Below are 16,107 nucleotides of genomic sequence, written 5' to 3' on the forward strand. Positions count from 1 at the left end.
ATTGAAGTCTGGGAGTCAGTGATTGATGACAGCAAGATGGATGAAGAATCCATGGAGTATGATGCACAAGCAGTAAAACTAATCTTGGATGGACTCCCTGATTCTGTAAAGAAGAATCTAGGAAAATATACATCAGCAAAGGATATTAGGGACAGACTGCATGACCTTCATGCAAAGGGAGCACTGACCATGACAATGAGTCAAGAAGAACCCATCATAGAAGCTGAGAATGAAAAACTTGACCTCATCAAGCTTCAAGTGAAATAAAGGGATGAAGAGCTAGCCAAGCTCAAGAAGGAGCTTGACCAATGCAAGAGGAAACATCATGAAGAAGTCATATCCATGAAAAATCAGCTAAACAAAGCAAAGAAGCAGGAAGATGACTTGTTAAGTCAACTTGAACAAAGACACAAGAGAGTGAATAAGTTTGTGGAAGAGATTGGACAGTACAAGGTAGAGGTCTCCTCCCTTAAGTCTGAACTACAAGAGGCCAGGAAGCAGGCACAAGAAGCTGAAAAGAAGATGGAGAGTAGTCAAGCAGAAATCTCCAAAATGAAGACAGATATTATCTCCTTCAAAATAGTAGCAGCTGAAGCTACTCGTAGCAAGGAAGAAACTGAGGGACAACTAGCAAAGAAGAATAATGAGTGTGAAAGGTTAGAAGAAGAAATTGTCCTCCCCAGGAAGAAGGTTGAAGGGATGAACAATATCATGAAGAGCTCTCAAGCTTTGGATGACATGCTCAGCTATCACAGATCTCCATTTGATAAATCAGGACTTGGGTATGTAGGTGAATCCTCAAACAAGGATGAGGATGCTTTAAGCAAAGGAGATGTGAAGAAGCCAGAAAGAGATGGTGATGCTCCTAGTTCCAGCAAAGGCAAGGAGAAAAATGAAGGCTACAATAGAAGAAATCCTGCTCCAAGCAGAAAACCAGCTCCAAGAAGAAATGTAGCTGATGTCAAAGAGGCAAGAGTCAATGGTTATCATCAGAGGATCTCAAGGCAGCAAGGGCTCAGAAGCACATCAAGGAAACCTCCATCTCACAGGTACCAAAGTTCATTTTATGGTTATTGTTACTCTTGTTCAAACTTTGGTCATATGGCAAAAGACTGTAGAGCATTTCATAAAGATAAATGTTGTGATCTCCGGAAATCTCCAAGAAACAATTTTAGAAGAAATCATGAAATGTTATTCATAAACAACGTTGAATGCTTCAAGTGTCATAACATTGGGCATATGGCACGCGATTGTAACTTGACATGGGCTCTTACACAATCTAGACCCATGCAAAAGAAGAAAGTTACACAAGTATGGAGAAGAAAAGAAATACAGTGTGAAAGCCCCTTAAGCAACGCAGTTGATCTAAGTTTATTTTGAGAAGAGTCTGCCAAAAGAAGACAAGCATACACTAAAGGGGAGCTTGAATTTTTTTGTTGTTTGTTGAACTGTATTAACAGTCATTTGTTGATGGAGGATGTATTGCAGCGCAGCAGTTGCAAATGAAATCTTTGTTAATCCCTCTAAAAGGTAATATGCAGCAGTGATGAAATCAGCAATGTTTTTGCTTTGTGTTTATGCAATATGCACAGAAATGCATAAAGAAGAAAAGATGGCAGCGCTGAAATGTAAAGAGCAGCAGCGAGACAAAAGAAAAATGCAAAGCATGGAAACCCTCACAGCAGTGGGAAGACAAAATATAAAACAACAGTTTGAATTTTTTTTTGTTATGGAGCACATGCATTGAAATGCATGGCAATGGAAGGTAGTTTCCTTCTATGTAATGTGAGAGAATATACTCACAGCAGAATGAGTGTAATGCACAGCAGATGAAAATGTTTTGTATCGGGAATGAAAATGCAAAACAGTAAGAAGAAAATGAGAAGAAGGCAAAACGCAGCAGAGCGTAAATGCCCAGTGGCTGAGAATGCAATGAAATTTCTCACACAGCAGTAAAAAAAATGAAATTTTTTTTATGCAATGCAGCATGCAAAGAGATGCATAAAGAAAAACAAGGACAGCAGATTTTTAATGCACACTGGATGTATAAGAATGTGTGTGGCAGCAGAAAGCCAAAGGAATTGCACAGTAGTGCATTGTGTAAAAAAAAAAAATGAAGACTAAGATTGTGTGAAGCAAGGGCGCATGAGAAAAGGCAGCAGCATGTGTTATTTTTTTGTGGAGAATGAAGTGCCAAGAGTATGGGCACACAACAGTATGATGAAACAAAAGGCAGCGACAGTGCAAATTGCAGAGGCAATGCAGCAACAAGAAGTTATGAACAGCAGCATGATGGCAAGAAGGAGAAGCACACAGCAATGCAAATAAAAAAAATGCAGCAGCAAGAAGTTTTGAACAACAGCACATGCAAAAGAAATTTTCCTTACAGCAGTAAAGGTAAATGTAATGAATTTGTTGTTCATTAAGTTGAAATGCAATATATGCAACAGCAGTGAGTGTAAGAAATGTTTACACACAACAGTGTAAATTTGTAAGTTGGGACAGTGTAATTGTTCCAGAAAAGACAGAGTATTATGTCTTTGAAGAATGCACAGCAATGCAGAGTTTGCAAAGAAATGTAAGTGAAGTGCAGCAACACAACAGCAGGTGTAGGTATAGACACAGCAGTGTGAGGTAGACACAGTAAAGAAGATGGCACAACAGTGCAACAGAGAACATACAGCAGCATAAAAGAACAATGTAATGAGTTTGCACACACATCAGTGCAATGATTGTTTGTTTTTGAAACTGCATGCAAAGCAGTGTCTGTTTGTAATCCCTCTGTTAATGAGGAAGGTGCTTTTCAACACAGTGTCATGGTGAATCCCTCAGTCAAGAGGAATATGCTTTTCAGCATAGTGTGGTAAATCCCTCTATCAAGAGGATGATGCTTTTCAGCATAGTCACAGGTGAATCCCTCTGTCATGAGGAAGGTGCTCTTAAGCACAGTTTCAGGTTAATCCCTCTATTAAGAGGAAGACAACTTTGTTGTTTGTGGAACTGCATCAGAAGCAGTGCTGGTGAATCCCTCGATGTGAGGAAGTGTTTAGGTATGTTTGAATGACCAACTGTTGAAATTAAAGGGGAGTGTTGAAATCGTAATTTCAACGCAGCGACAACATCGGCAGAATCCGTTCAGCATACACGCCTGGAACTTCTCGGACCAACTTTTTGATGAAGGAATAATTCGGCAAGGAGCTCCGAGAAAATATGGAGCTGACACGTGGTTTACCACTGACGTAACGCAACGTAAGTTTCTCGGGAGGTATTGTTCAGTCACATGATGTCTTCCGATATTGTTTTCAGTCGTCCGATGGGGCTCTTCGTTCTCCGCCGTCGATCTCCGAAGATGCAGTCAGCCCGCATCAAATCAATGATTGCGTGGAGTGAAAACTCAAATATGTTGACCGCCACTCCTATCTGCATACGAGCCTGCAGTGATTTAAATGCTTGCGTGGAGTAAAAACAAGTTGGGTTGACCGCAGGTTTTATTAACGCATTTAATAAATTGTCATAGTGGTGGATGGAACTCTTAAGTTTCTTTTACGACATGTAAATTTAATGTTTGTTCTTTGGGAGTCGTAGTTTTTTTTTGCATTGTGTTTTAGCGTTAAATACATATATAATAAGGCAAAAATAAAGTGTGCTCTGGGGTTGTTATATGTGGACTATTGTAAAAGGAATAGAGGGGGCAGCGTAGGTTACATATATGGTAAATTGTAAAATGCACAGTGTGCATGGTGAAAAGAAGAACGCATATGAGAGTGCGTAAAAATAGTTTTTGCTACAGCTAAAAAACCATGTTGACTTGCAAGAAAACTATTGTGATGCACAGACGTGCATAAGTGAATGTGAATTTTTTTATGGGTGGAACAGGTTGTAATGTTTTTGTGAGACATAGTAAAACAGAGGAGTAGCAAAAACCATGTGTGGTTTTGCACAGCAGTGCATAAAGAAAATGGTGTAGCGTTTTTTTGTAAGTTTGTGTAAAAATTTGTTTTACAACAGTAATGTAAAAATGGGTTTTACAGCAGTAAACCGAGCTCAGTAAATTCTGAGGAGACAGAGTAGTTTTTTATTGGTTGAAATTTTTGTGGTGAATCCCTCTCAGCAAAGAGGATGAAGTTTGTATCAGGCTTTATATTATAATCAATAGAAATATTTTTATGGCTGTGTAATATACTGTTGAGTCATTTTGTTTTTAAGTGGTTCCTTGTGCAAAGATCTTGGAACAAAGGAAACAGAGCATTCCTCTGTGTGTTTGAATGTTTGGTTTTTGATATTTTCTCCCATTGAAAAATATCCAACATTATCCAACATTGATGGACCCCGGGCTCCAATGAGGCTGTAGTCGTTTTAATAACGCTGCAACACCAGCAACATGTGGAGTGGGCATAGATGTGCCAGAAATTATATTGAAAGGTACATGTCTATTATCAGAGGTAAGATCAGTTATTGGTGCTGCTTCTGAATATGCTGCAAGAATGTTCACCCCTGGAGCTGTGATATCAGGCTGCATTGGAGAAAAAATTAAAAACTTTCTTGGCATGAAATTGCAGTACCTTACAATTGATATATTATGATATAAACACATGTTTCAGGAATTGGATTATAACCTTGACTATGTCACGACTAATAGGATTTGGCCCAAGAGAAGAAAAATCTGCCATCACCGGAGCTGGCTTTATATTTAACTGAGTCCTTGAATAAATGGAAGCCACAGGGGACCTGATTGTGCATAATTTAATTGCAATTTATCATGTAAGATCTTTAACGGACTAAAATCCTTTTTAATCAACCTATTTCAAGAATATTTTGAAATTAGATAAACATCTGTAATGTCGATGAATCTGATCAATAAAATATTTTGAAATTAGATAAACATCCGTAATGTTAATGAATCTGATCGATAGAAATGAGGTAAATTATTTTTGTTTGTTTATCCAATTCAAAAATATTTCTAGAATCTGTAATTAAATTAAGGGGAGCGAAATTTTGTTTCTATTGTTAATTCTAAAATAATATTTTAGATTATAATAAATAAGAGTAACATCACTCTTATCCATCAAATTCAAAATATTCTTAAAATCTGCCATCAAAATCTGCAATCAAAATACATGGAATTAAAAACTGCCCTGAAAACCTACCTTGTTGAATTAATGTATTGAAAAACTGCTGTTCCAGCAGACGCATTCAAATGTGTTGCAGGCAGTACATGAATGTCTAAATCGACGTCCTGGAGAGTTTGCTTTCCATTGCAGAGAATCATACCTACTCCCCCTGCCGCACGAACCGCTTCACCTTTCTCAATATTGTCGTTGGTACCGCTGAGGCAAGCAACGATCTTTCCTTTAACTTTTCTGGGATCTAGAGCTCCCAGGAAGCACCGCTCTCTGCAATATTATTCTCATTAAAACGAAAGCACCCACTGTGTATAATTTCAGTGATGGAACTGGTACTCTTTCTTGGAAAAATAATAATCATTGAAAATGAAAATTAACAAGCATGTAGCTCATACCCAGCGGTTTCATTTGTATTTGGAGCTCTGACATTCACCGATGATACAAGAGGGTAGAGTCTGTTCTTTGGTAACTGGAATTGGGACAGACTTTGTCCCTGCCATGAAACAAAAACATAGAAAAGAGTATCTAAGTATTTATGAGGGGTCAGATATCTTGACTTTAATCCTCTAAATGTTGTTTTATATTTATATTTAATGTAGTATTTGTTACAGGTTTGGAATTTTTTTTGAGCAATGTAATTAGAATTTGGGAAAAAAATGGTTGGAATCACAAATTTTAATTATGAATTTTACAATTTAAGTGTTTTCCATTAGTTAATTTAAAATTGCTTCATTAAATTTTTATCAAATATTTTAAAATATAAAACACTATTTATTTTAAATTTATTTAATTTAATAAATTAAAAAAAAAACTTGAATTTATAATGCTTTCAAAAAAATTTAGATTTAATAAATTATAAAAGTTGATTATTAGAATATAAATAATTGATATAAATAAATTTCTTTTAATAAAAATGATATGCCTAGTTTAATGAGGTTCTAAATTTGCTTTCAAAATAGTAAAAGATTATGAATTTTATGAATGAAATCAAAAGAAGCTTTGACAAACAAACAAGTTTTATCAACCTCAAAGTGAAGATTATGAATCTTATGAATGAAACCAAAAGAAACTTTGACAAACAAAGAAGTTTTATCAATAACTTTGTTAAATTCTATCATGTAGAGAATGAGCTAGGTCATAAGTGAGGGCTCTTATGCCATTTACTATAGGGCTAACAAGAGTGTATTTTTTGTAAATATTAGGTTGCTCATAAGAGTGTATTTTTTGTAAATATTAGGTTGCTCATTGATAATTGAAGTTTGACGGTTATGAAGAATAAGTCATTTATGAATAAAGTTTCCAATGGCTTTGACTATTAAGTTAGTGATGGAATTTATCATATTTTTAAACAAAGATTTGTATGAAGAAGATGATCGAAAAATGAAAAGTTTAAATTCATAGTGAAAAGTTAATAACATTAAAATATTAATCTTATTAACTTTTAAAATAATAATATTGATATTATCATTAAAATACCATATAAATTAATTTTTTAATTTGTAAAAATTATATTTAGACATCTTTTTCACAACATAGTAAAGATTAAATTTTCAATACAAATATGATGGAACATAATGAAAAATTAAAACATTTTTCAAAACTACCAAAGATGGAAGATCATGAGATAATTAGAATTGGAAAAGGGTGAGGGGTATCATGAGAAAATTAGAAGTGGAAGAGGGTGAGGGGTTTTTTTAGAAAAGGGAAAGGAAGGATTAATATAAGTTAATGTTTTGAAAATATTGAACCATTATATAAAATATTTAAATTATTATAATTAGTTTTATTAAATTTATTAAAAATTTCATGTTAAGAAATTTGATATTTAAATTTAAAACATAAATTTTAAGGTATTTTTTGATAAGTTTGATAGGATTATATTTTCATTATGTCTAGGTAATTGAACAGTGACATCAAAAAGTGCCTAGTGCCTTAAGAGAAGCCCGAACATGTATATCCAATACTCTGTAGACAAATTCCAAAACATTTTTATTTTAATTGTTATTTTTATTTTGATTGTAGATTTTAAAAATTTGATGAAAATTTCCGATAAATTTGAAAATATTTTTAAAATATATAATCAAATTTAAATAGCAAAGTAATTTTAAAATCTGCAATCAAATTAATTTCAACAAATTTAAATACCAAAATAATTTTAAAATCAGCCATCAAATTAATTTCAACAAATTTAAAGGAATAAAATATACTCACTGTATATGTCGTGTTGTTTCCAAGAGTAGCGATTGAAGGGAATTCCCTATCGACAGTGCTTGCTGCCACAATTATGATCCATGGTGCCACATTTGCAACACTTCGTGCTTATGGACCAAAATTTCCTCAAGCGGAGACAACTATCTTTCCTCTCTGGACTGCATGGAACGCTCCAATGGCAATTGGATCTTCAAAATAATCTAAGTCACGGAAAAATACCACAGAAATAGAGAAAACATCTACACCGTCATGTATCCCTTGATCAAATGCTGCAAGCATATCCGCAGCAGTGCAAGCATATCCGAACAAGCCAGGCCAACAAGCTTTGTATGTTGCAACTCTGGCATGGGGAGCTCCTCCTTTTGCAACCCCTTTTGCATGTCCGTATAAACTTGCATTTCTGACAAAATTCCCATCGGCTGTGGACAGAGTCTTTATCGCCCTTATTTCCAATCAAATCCCTATTTGAGTGTGAAAGCTTTTCTTTACCAATCTAGGTAACAGGGGTTCTATAGTGGAGTTGCGTTTTATAAAAATCAACAAAGCAACCAGCATAAAGAGTTTGAGCATATTGTCCAATCTACAAGTTGCAATTTCTTCTTCATTCTCAATTTAATAAACTGAAAATAAGAATGACATCAGATTGCAAATAATACAACACAATCAAATAAAAAAGTATGCACACCAAACAAGTTGTATTTTTATTTTTTAATCGATCCAAAAACATAAAAGGGAACAAAACCTTGCATGAAAGACACACTATACTAGTGCTTGGGAAAAGCCTCAGTAAATTGTACTACTTCATACAAACACCTCTAAAAAGAAGTATAAAATCTATATCTATATTTTAAAGCTTTCGAACGTGTATCCATGAAGGTAGTCCACCAAAATATAATTTTTGTAACTTCGAAATTATAATCTTTTTCTTTAAAAAAAAATAATCTTTCATCAATTTTAAATCACTTTAAAACTCTTAATTTTATAAATACTTGAGTTAACCTTAAAAACATAAAATCTACTTACATATAATTATTAATAAAATTCATATGCACCTGCAAAAACTCTTTGGATAAAAAATGTTGGAAAGAATTTAATGATAGAAAATCCTATAAACCTTCCATATGTTGATCTGGCAAAATGAAGATCAGAAATTCAAAATACTTGGAAATGACTTCTTCCCTCATTCAACAGTCATCCTTTATTTCAAAAATCGAAGTAACTTTTCCCTCTTAAATAGAGGAAAGTCCTTATATGTTTGGAACATCAAAATAATGCGTAAACAACAACGAACATAAAGTATTTCTTAACTTTCCACGATTGGACTCATCATCTATCTCAAAAAGATGATACAATTAGATTTTACCAACTAAAACTACTTGGAAAATACATTGATTCATGCCATGTATATCAGTCAGCCCAGCTGTTGCATTGCATTGAAATGAATTTCGTGCCATTTTGGCAGATCCCTTTCCATCTAGTAGGAACAGGCCCGAAGCCTTTGTCACTGAAGCTTGCAGATTCAGGCCATGCTCCTCAACATAACAACAATAACGTTAACAACATAAATCAAATGAATTAACTTTAGTAATGTCTTATTAAACCTGTTATGAATTAGTCTTTATAATTTCTTATTGAGAAAATCAATGCTTAATTTAGGCCTGCATATGAGTTCAGTTTCAATTTAAATTGTATTAAGTAGTTACTTTGTGCGTTTCCTAAAAGACATTGTGGTTGAATAAGCATGCAGGATGTAAAGCATTTTGATTAATAAATAGAGTAGATTTTGATTTAGGAAAATGTAGTGAATTGAAGTTTATTATGTTTAGAAAATTAATGATTATTAATAATGTATTATAAAGGGAAATGAGAAGAAAATTGTTACCATATGTAGTTAGTTTTTGCATTTTGTATTATTATTTTGTGTGCAGGTTATCTTGTTTAATTTGTAATGTTTTGTTTTCATTGAGTATAAAAGACATGTTGGGAAGCATTAATTATATGGAAAATATTTTCAATATTGGGTAATCAAAATTTAAGTATTCATAAATTTTAAGATGTGTTAGATATAGTTTAAGCTAGTTAAGATAAGGTTTTTTTAATGACCTCTAAAGATGTATAGGATATAGTTTGAACAAGGTACCATAAAGTGCAAGTATGAGTATTAGTAGCGAATTAAATATGAATAGAGAGCCTTATTTATTTCTATAAAGATGATCCATGTTGATGAAATGCACAACTCATAAGTGTAGGATAGTCATGGTACATATTTTTATGGATCAAAGTATTAAGAAAAATTGTAATAAATTACTTAATGGGATACAATAAGAATATTGTTAGTATTGATAGCACATTATAAGTGGGTAGTTCATTAAAGGGATTTGAAATTGTTCTTCAATGATCACAATAAGGGAGAATCCTACATGCAACAAGCAACTAGGTTTGAGGTAGACATAAACGGTAAGAAACATAAATTTTGCCAAAGTTCTTAAACTTAGTATTTAAGAATTAATACTAATATTTTATAGCATGGTTCTGTTATATCAAAATGAACCAATATTATATGTAAAACCAACAAGCTCTCCATTTATATATTTTAGGTAGATGATTTTATATTTAACTATAATATCTATAATTATACATGAATCCAAGCAAGTTATGTTTGAGTTCAATATGCTCTTCTTTGAATTAATGCATTACTTTCTTGGTATGAAATTATATAAATTGCTTGATGTTATTTTCATTTATTCCATCTAAAGCTTGGCAATCATATTGCCATAAGCTGAAAAGCTAAACAAAAAAAATAAGAACAACAACATTGATGTAACTGAATTTTGGAAATTAGATGATCATCTAGTATATACATTACTAGACCATATATAAGTTTTGTAATCAGTGTTATTTCTAAATTTATAACAAATCTACATAAAAAAGAATTTGGGTCATGATATTTATTATACTACAAGAAAGATACTACAAGAAAGAATTTGGAGTTGGTAGTTTTAATTCAAATTGATATGACTTAGTAAATGATCAGAAATCAACATTAACACATTATTTTAATATGATAATATTAATCTATAATGGAATTTTAACAAGCAAACAGATCTATTTTTATATATCCATTATAACAAGCAATCAGATCTATTTCTATATGATATATATAGTATATTAATATTTTATTTTAATCCTTTTATAAATTTTATTCAATTTGTATGTTTATTTTTAATTTTTATATTAACTTTTACTTTTACTTGGTTGATGGTAAAAATCCAATATAAACTGAAACCCCAAAAAATACAAAACACTCTCACCTATTAGATTGTTTTTTAATCTAATTTAAACCAGATCTGAACGAGCAGAGAATAACAACGTTGTTAATGCATGCCATTGACTTTTCATGCATCCCTTTTCTGATTATTTTCATCTACAACAATAGTTTAGTTCTGAAGGGTACCTGTATCCAGGTGAGCAATGATAACGTTCTTCCCGAACTTTCCTCTTTTCCATAGCGATTGCTCAGGAATTTCTTCATTTTCAGACTCTCCGGCTCCTTTTTTTAGGCCGAGGAATCCCCATGAGTGAGTTGTCTGCAGACTGCCGACTTTGTTGACAAATACAGACAATACCTGCGGGTGTTCTGAATCACAACACCCAAAACCAGTAGGACCACTTCATTCAGATAGCCAAAATTCCATGTGTTTGCAAGTTAGACCATTCATTCAATGCAACAAATGTAGAGGGTCGTTTAATGCTAAGTATGTTACTTGATAGAGATACAGCGTGCTCTTCTTCCAGAATGGCAGCAAAACCATTAATGGAGGTGGTGTATGAGTAGAAGATGGCTTCTCTGGCTGCTCTCTTGCTGTATGTTTTCATTTAAAACTTCTTTATCAGAGCCCAATCCATAAGCAGGAATAACCAGATTCAAAAGCTTGTAACATTTATATTATATAACAACAACAAGAATCTTGCTCATATGTATATACTGATCCTTTTTAAATATAATAGAAATACTATACAGCTTTTTGTTCGGCAAAAAAAATCAACAACAAGAACATGCTGATACCTTTCTCTTGTATAAATCGGTTATTTATGAATTAAGCTTATCTATTCAAGTATTGTTACTGTGATGGTAGATTTTGAAAATATTTTTAGATTTGTTACAAGCTAGATGAAACAATTAACTTTTTTTATTTATTAGATTTTAGTCTTTGATCAATTTATTAATAAAAAATAATTTTATTTTAAAAAAATAAAAATAAAATAATAAATTTAATTCACTCAATCAAATTCCAAAATATTTTTTAATTTACAATCAAATTATTTATCAAAAATAACTTACATTTAAAAAAAAATATTACAGTATCTTTTAAATAATATGAACAAAATTAAATTAAATGTGAATAAAACAAAATTTATAACCTAAACTAACAATAACATAAAAATATTAATTTTATTTATATCTTTGAAAAATAAAACTACTTTTCTGATTCATATTAAATAAAATTAACTCTTAAATTAAAACAAAATCCTCTGATTCATAAATAAAACTAACTCTTAAATTAAAATAAATATTTAAAAAAAACTATATATTAAAATAGTCTATATAAAAAGTTAACGCAATATTTTAAAATTTATCAATTTATTCAATTACCTTCCGAGTATTGATCCCAAAATCCTATAATGTGTGTTCGCTACTTGTCCGTATCGCAAATTCTCGTTATGTTGTCCTCCCAGGTACACTATATAAGACTGCAGGAAACAACACAAATTGAATCATATATCTGGTTAAAATCTTTATATATATATATATAATTAAAAAGGAGTGATGATCAAACATTATAAAATAAATTTATTAAAAAATAATAGTAAATGAAATATTTTAAAATTTTATATATTAAATATTTATATAATATATTTAAAAATAAATAAAGTTAAAAATACTAAAACTAATAAATTTACCAGACTTTCATGTCATACTTAATAACCCATATTTCTGACAAAATCATTTCATACCTAATAGCCACTAAGCTATTCTTTCACCCATATTTTTTTAGAAAGGAAAAGACTAAAAGGAAAGAAAAATATATTTATAGGAATGGTAGAGATTATTAAAAAGTGGTCGGAATAGCAAAAAAATTCAAAAAATATTGCAGTAGCAGTGTTTGAATCATGTTTTTGATGGTGGAAATGGATTCAGCACCATCAACAACCTCTGAGGCACCCAAAATATGAAAGTTTGACAGCTATAACCTGGATTTACAAAAATCTCTACAAAATTTTATGAAGTTGAAATGGATTCAGCACCATCAAAAACCTTTAAGGCACCCAAAATCTGGAAGGTTGATAGCTATAACCCAGATTTGCAAAAACCTCTGCAAAATTTTATCAAAATCTTGTCAGAATTTCTATAAATTTGGGAAAAAAAACATTTTATTTAGACTAACCAAAAAAATACTCATTCCAATCAATTAAAAAAACGGAAACATATGATAATAATTTTATGTTATTATTTTTATTTAAACTTTTTGGATTGGATTTGGTTTAAAATCTGATTAAAAATGGAAAAGTTTAATTTTAAATTATTAAGTTTATATAATTTAAATATTTCCAAAGTAAAAGTAAATGTGTTTAATTTTAAGTTATTAAGTTTCTATAATTTAAACATTTCAAAAGTAGATGAAGATTTTGAATTTATTTTTTACCCTAAAATCAAATTATTTAATTTTGAAAAAATATTATTTTATTAAAATAAATAAATTAATAAAAACTATAACTTGGATTTTTTGGAATTAAGACTTTTGTGATTCATAATAATTGTACCATTATTTTTCTGAAAAAATCACATAATAAAAATTCTAGTCCAAACATTATTATGGTTCATCTTCAAGACAAGATGAACTATAGTTGCTGGTTCGAAACACATCTACTAGAATTTTTCTTATGTGATTTTTGCCTGATACAATTTGGATTATTAGTTGCCTAATGATGAAAAATATTATTGTAAGAGTAAGTGCCTAAGAACATGGTTTGTTTTTAGTTTATGCCGTGTGAATTACATGATGATGAGAAATTTGTCAGGCCTATAATTATGGTTTATATTAACCCTCACTCTCGCCCGAAACAAATAGAGTAGATAATTTCCCCAAAAAAACTAATAAAACTCATATAAATAATGACTCATTATTATATGTAATAGATCATATCATCTGATGATGAAAACCTGTCTCACAATGTTGATATATAAAAGATATTGCATGCAATAAAAGGTGTAAAGTATCCAGATTTTTTTTTTTTTTGAGGTTAAAATGAGTGATATAATTTCTGGTTACATGATAAATTTCAGTGGTTTAAAATAGGTTTGTAAATGAATAACTAAATCTAACACAACTTTTGAGCTACTCAAATTTTGCTGACACTTACACTTCCAAAAAAATCCAGTGGAAATCCAAAATAAACACAAATCAGTATTTACTGAACTTAAATCTTAATGCAATTCCTCTGAAATTCTAATAACTATAAACCTTCAGACCGCAGCTACTGAATAACAATATTCCCCAAACAAATACAAAGCAACATTCATAAGGCGAGCTGTTGTTCTTGCCTGTGTAGCGCCCAAGGCCGAAAATACGAATGACAGTGACAAAACAACGAGTACAACTGAAATCGTTCTCCCGGCCATGGTGGGTGCTGCGCAGAATTATTTCAAAACGTTATGACTCTGCGCGTACCAGGGCTTTGCAGCTGCTTCATACAAAAAAATAACGACTAGAATAGACATCTGGTATTATATGGAAGGGGCTTATATATATAAAAACATTGAAATGGTTTGACAGACCTAGTTGAATACCAAAGCTATAACCAGATTGGCATGCCCTCTCCAGTGACAGCAATATGTGAAGCACGGCGGATATTTTGGCTTCTTTAATTCCTATGATTGGGAAACTTGTTGAGAACTGCAATTCATCTTTAATTGCAACTCATCCCTAATAATTGTTTCGTGACAAGGTTAAATAATTAGTCCGCAAGATCCATATGCTGTCAGATTTATTGTAGTTTGCTATGGAAATTCGGAACATTGGAGTATTAATATGGATTTTTGTGTAAATGATGCTAAAAACTTTTAAATTCATGCAACAATTTTTTTTTCAGAGAGAAAATCATTATAGATTATATTAAGAAAATATAATATTTTGCATACATAACAAAGAGACCATCCCAGTCCTGAAACAGAGTTCAGAGAGAAAATCATTATAGATTATATTAAGAAAATATAATATTTTGCTTATATAACAAAGAGACCATCACAGTTCTGAAACAGAGTTCAGAAAATGTCTAGATGACAGATAAACAGATACCCGGCAAAAGAAAATAACCTTTGTTAGTCCAATTGCTTATAGATTTTTAAATTTAGCAGCAAAATTCATGCAACAATCTTAGAGGTGGCTTTTATGACAAATACCACTTGCAGTTATAGCATTGAGAAAGAATTAATGAAGGACAGGAAGCCTACCGTGAAGTTGATAAAAAAAAATTAAACAAAGATATTTATATTGTATTTGAAAATAATTTTAAATTAACATATTTTCGGTTGGAAGAAAAAAGAGAAGTTTCTTTAATTCTTAGTCATGTAAACGAGTATTGTCCAAGATAGATTAATATTTTTATAATGTTATGTGGAGATATTAAGATATTTTTGTATTTTGTGTTACTATAGGTTTGTCATTTGCCATGTTTGAATGAAATGAAAGAGAACACAGAGCTAATGATATGGTTGTCACTTTTTTATTGAGCCTAAATGTTTATTAGGCGAGAGGCTCATTCTACAGCTCAGTATCATGTGTAATTGTGTCTAAAAATTAAAAGAAAAATAGAAAGAAGAAAAGAAATTATTTTATGGTTGTCACTTTTTTATTGAGCCTAAACATTTATTGGGCCGAGAGGCTCATTCTACAGTTCAGTATGATGTGTAATTGTGTCTGTAGTCACCAAAGTTGAAATTTTGTTCATGTTCGCCAAACTAAAAATTAAAAGAAAAATAGAAAGAAGGAAAGAAATTATTTTAAAGTCCATAACACTAGAGATAGCCTGCGGGATTCTTCATCTACTAGATGTATTGGGCCCTTTTTCTATGAAGCTTCACAATAAATACTCCTAGCTTCTCGAAAAACCCCTTGCTAAATAGATTATCCCAAGAGCTAGCTGCCAGCATTATGCATAACTTTCCCTGTTGTCTTTGAAGGCCTCATATTCTAAAATGAAATTCTTTTTTATTTGCACTTTTTCCCAAAGAACAAAAAATGCATACTCTTTCCTCCCACACTTCTTTTGGCCTTTTCCAATGCGCTGTTTCAAAACACAATGGAGTTTATGAGAATTAGTCCTTAACTGAGCAATTAGAATTTTGGCTCTCCAAGAGATGTTGACCTCTATGTATGCTTTTGTTTGATGACTATGAGTGTGATTAAACACATCAATATAGTACTTTTTCTTTCTTCCTAGCTCCTTATCCCAAGTACCCCTGTGGAACTTTTCCATAACAAAAGATTTTATCTCTTTGTTGTTTATGCAACACGTGTTCAAAAAAATACCCCATTTACTAAACCATTTGTTATTTTGCTGCATCAAGTCTTTTATTTATTTATTTATTTATTTGTTTAATCTGTTGCACAATTTTTTGGCCCATAGTTCACAACCATAGGGAATCACCAGAATCCCTAGATGCCCAAAAAGAGTTTGAGTGCTTTTCAATCACATAACTCTGCCTCTCTAC

General features: G+C 31.5%; 1 protein-coding gene across 1 annotated transcript in view; it reads right to left on the reverse strand.

Moving 5' to 3' along the window:
- Window positions 1-14,016, reverse strand: part of LOC149173612 (subtilisin-like protease Glyma18g48580) — a 46,502-nt gene extending 32,486 nt beyond the window's left edge. The window contains exons 1-9 of the mRNA XM_089426754.1: window positions 13,867-14,016; window positions 11,989-12,086; window positions 11,099-11,196; window positions 10,789-10,971; window positions 7,554-7,753; window positions 5,519-5,616; window positions 5,148-5,393; window positions 4,617-4,728; window positions 4,319-4,513 (exon numbers count right to left, since the gene is read on the reverse strand). Of these exons, the coding sequence (XP_089282880.1) occupies window positions 4,319-4,513; window positions 4,617-4,728; window positions 5,148-5,393; window positions 5,519-5,616; window positions 7,554-7,753; window positions 10,789-10,971; window positions 11,099-11,196; window positions 11,989-12,086; window positions 13,867-14,016 (1,380 nt within the window). The remainder of the gene's footprint in view (window positions 1-4,318; window positions 4,514-4,616; window positions 4,729-5,147; window positions 5,394-5,518; window positions 5,617-7,553; window positions 7,754-10,788; window positions 10,972-11,098; window positions 11,197-11,988; window positions 12,087-13,866) is intronic.
- Window positions 14,017-16,107: the final 2,091 nt, after the last annotated feature.

Source organism: Pinus tabuliformis, chromosome 4_2 (assembly GCF_031772625.1).
Source record: "Pinus tabuliformis cultivar Carrire ecotype Pingquan chromosome 4_2, CPIR1, whole genome shotgun sequence".
Classification (NCBI taxonomy): domain Eukaryota; kingdom Viridiplantae; phylum Streptophyta; class Pinopsida; order Pinales; family Pinaceae; genus Pinus; species Pinus tabuliformis.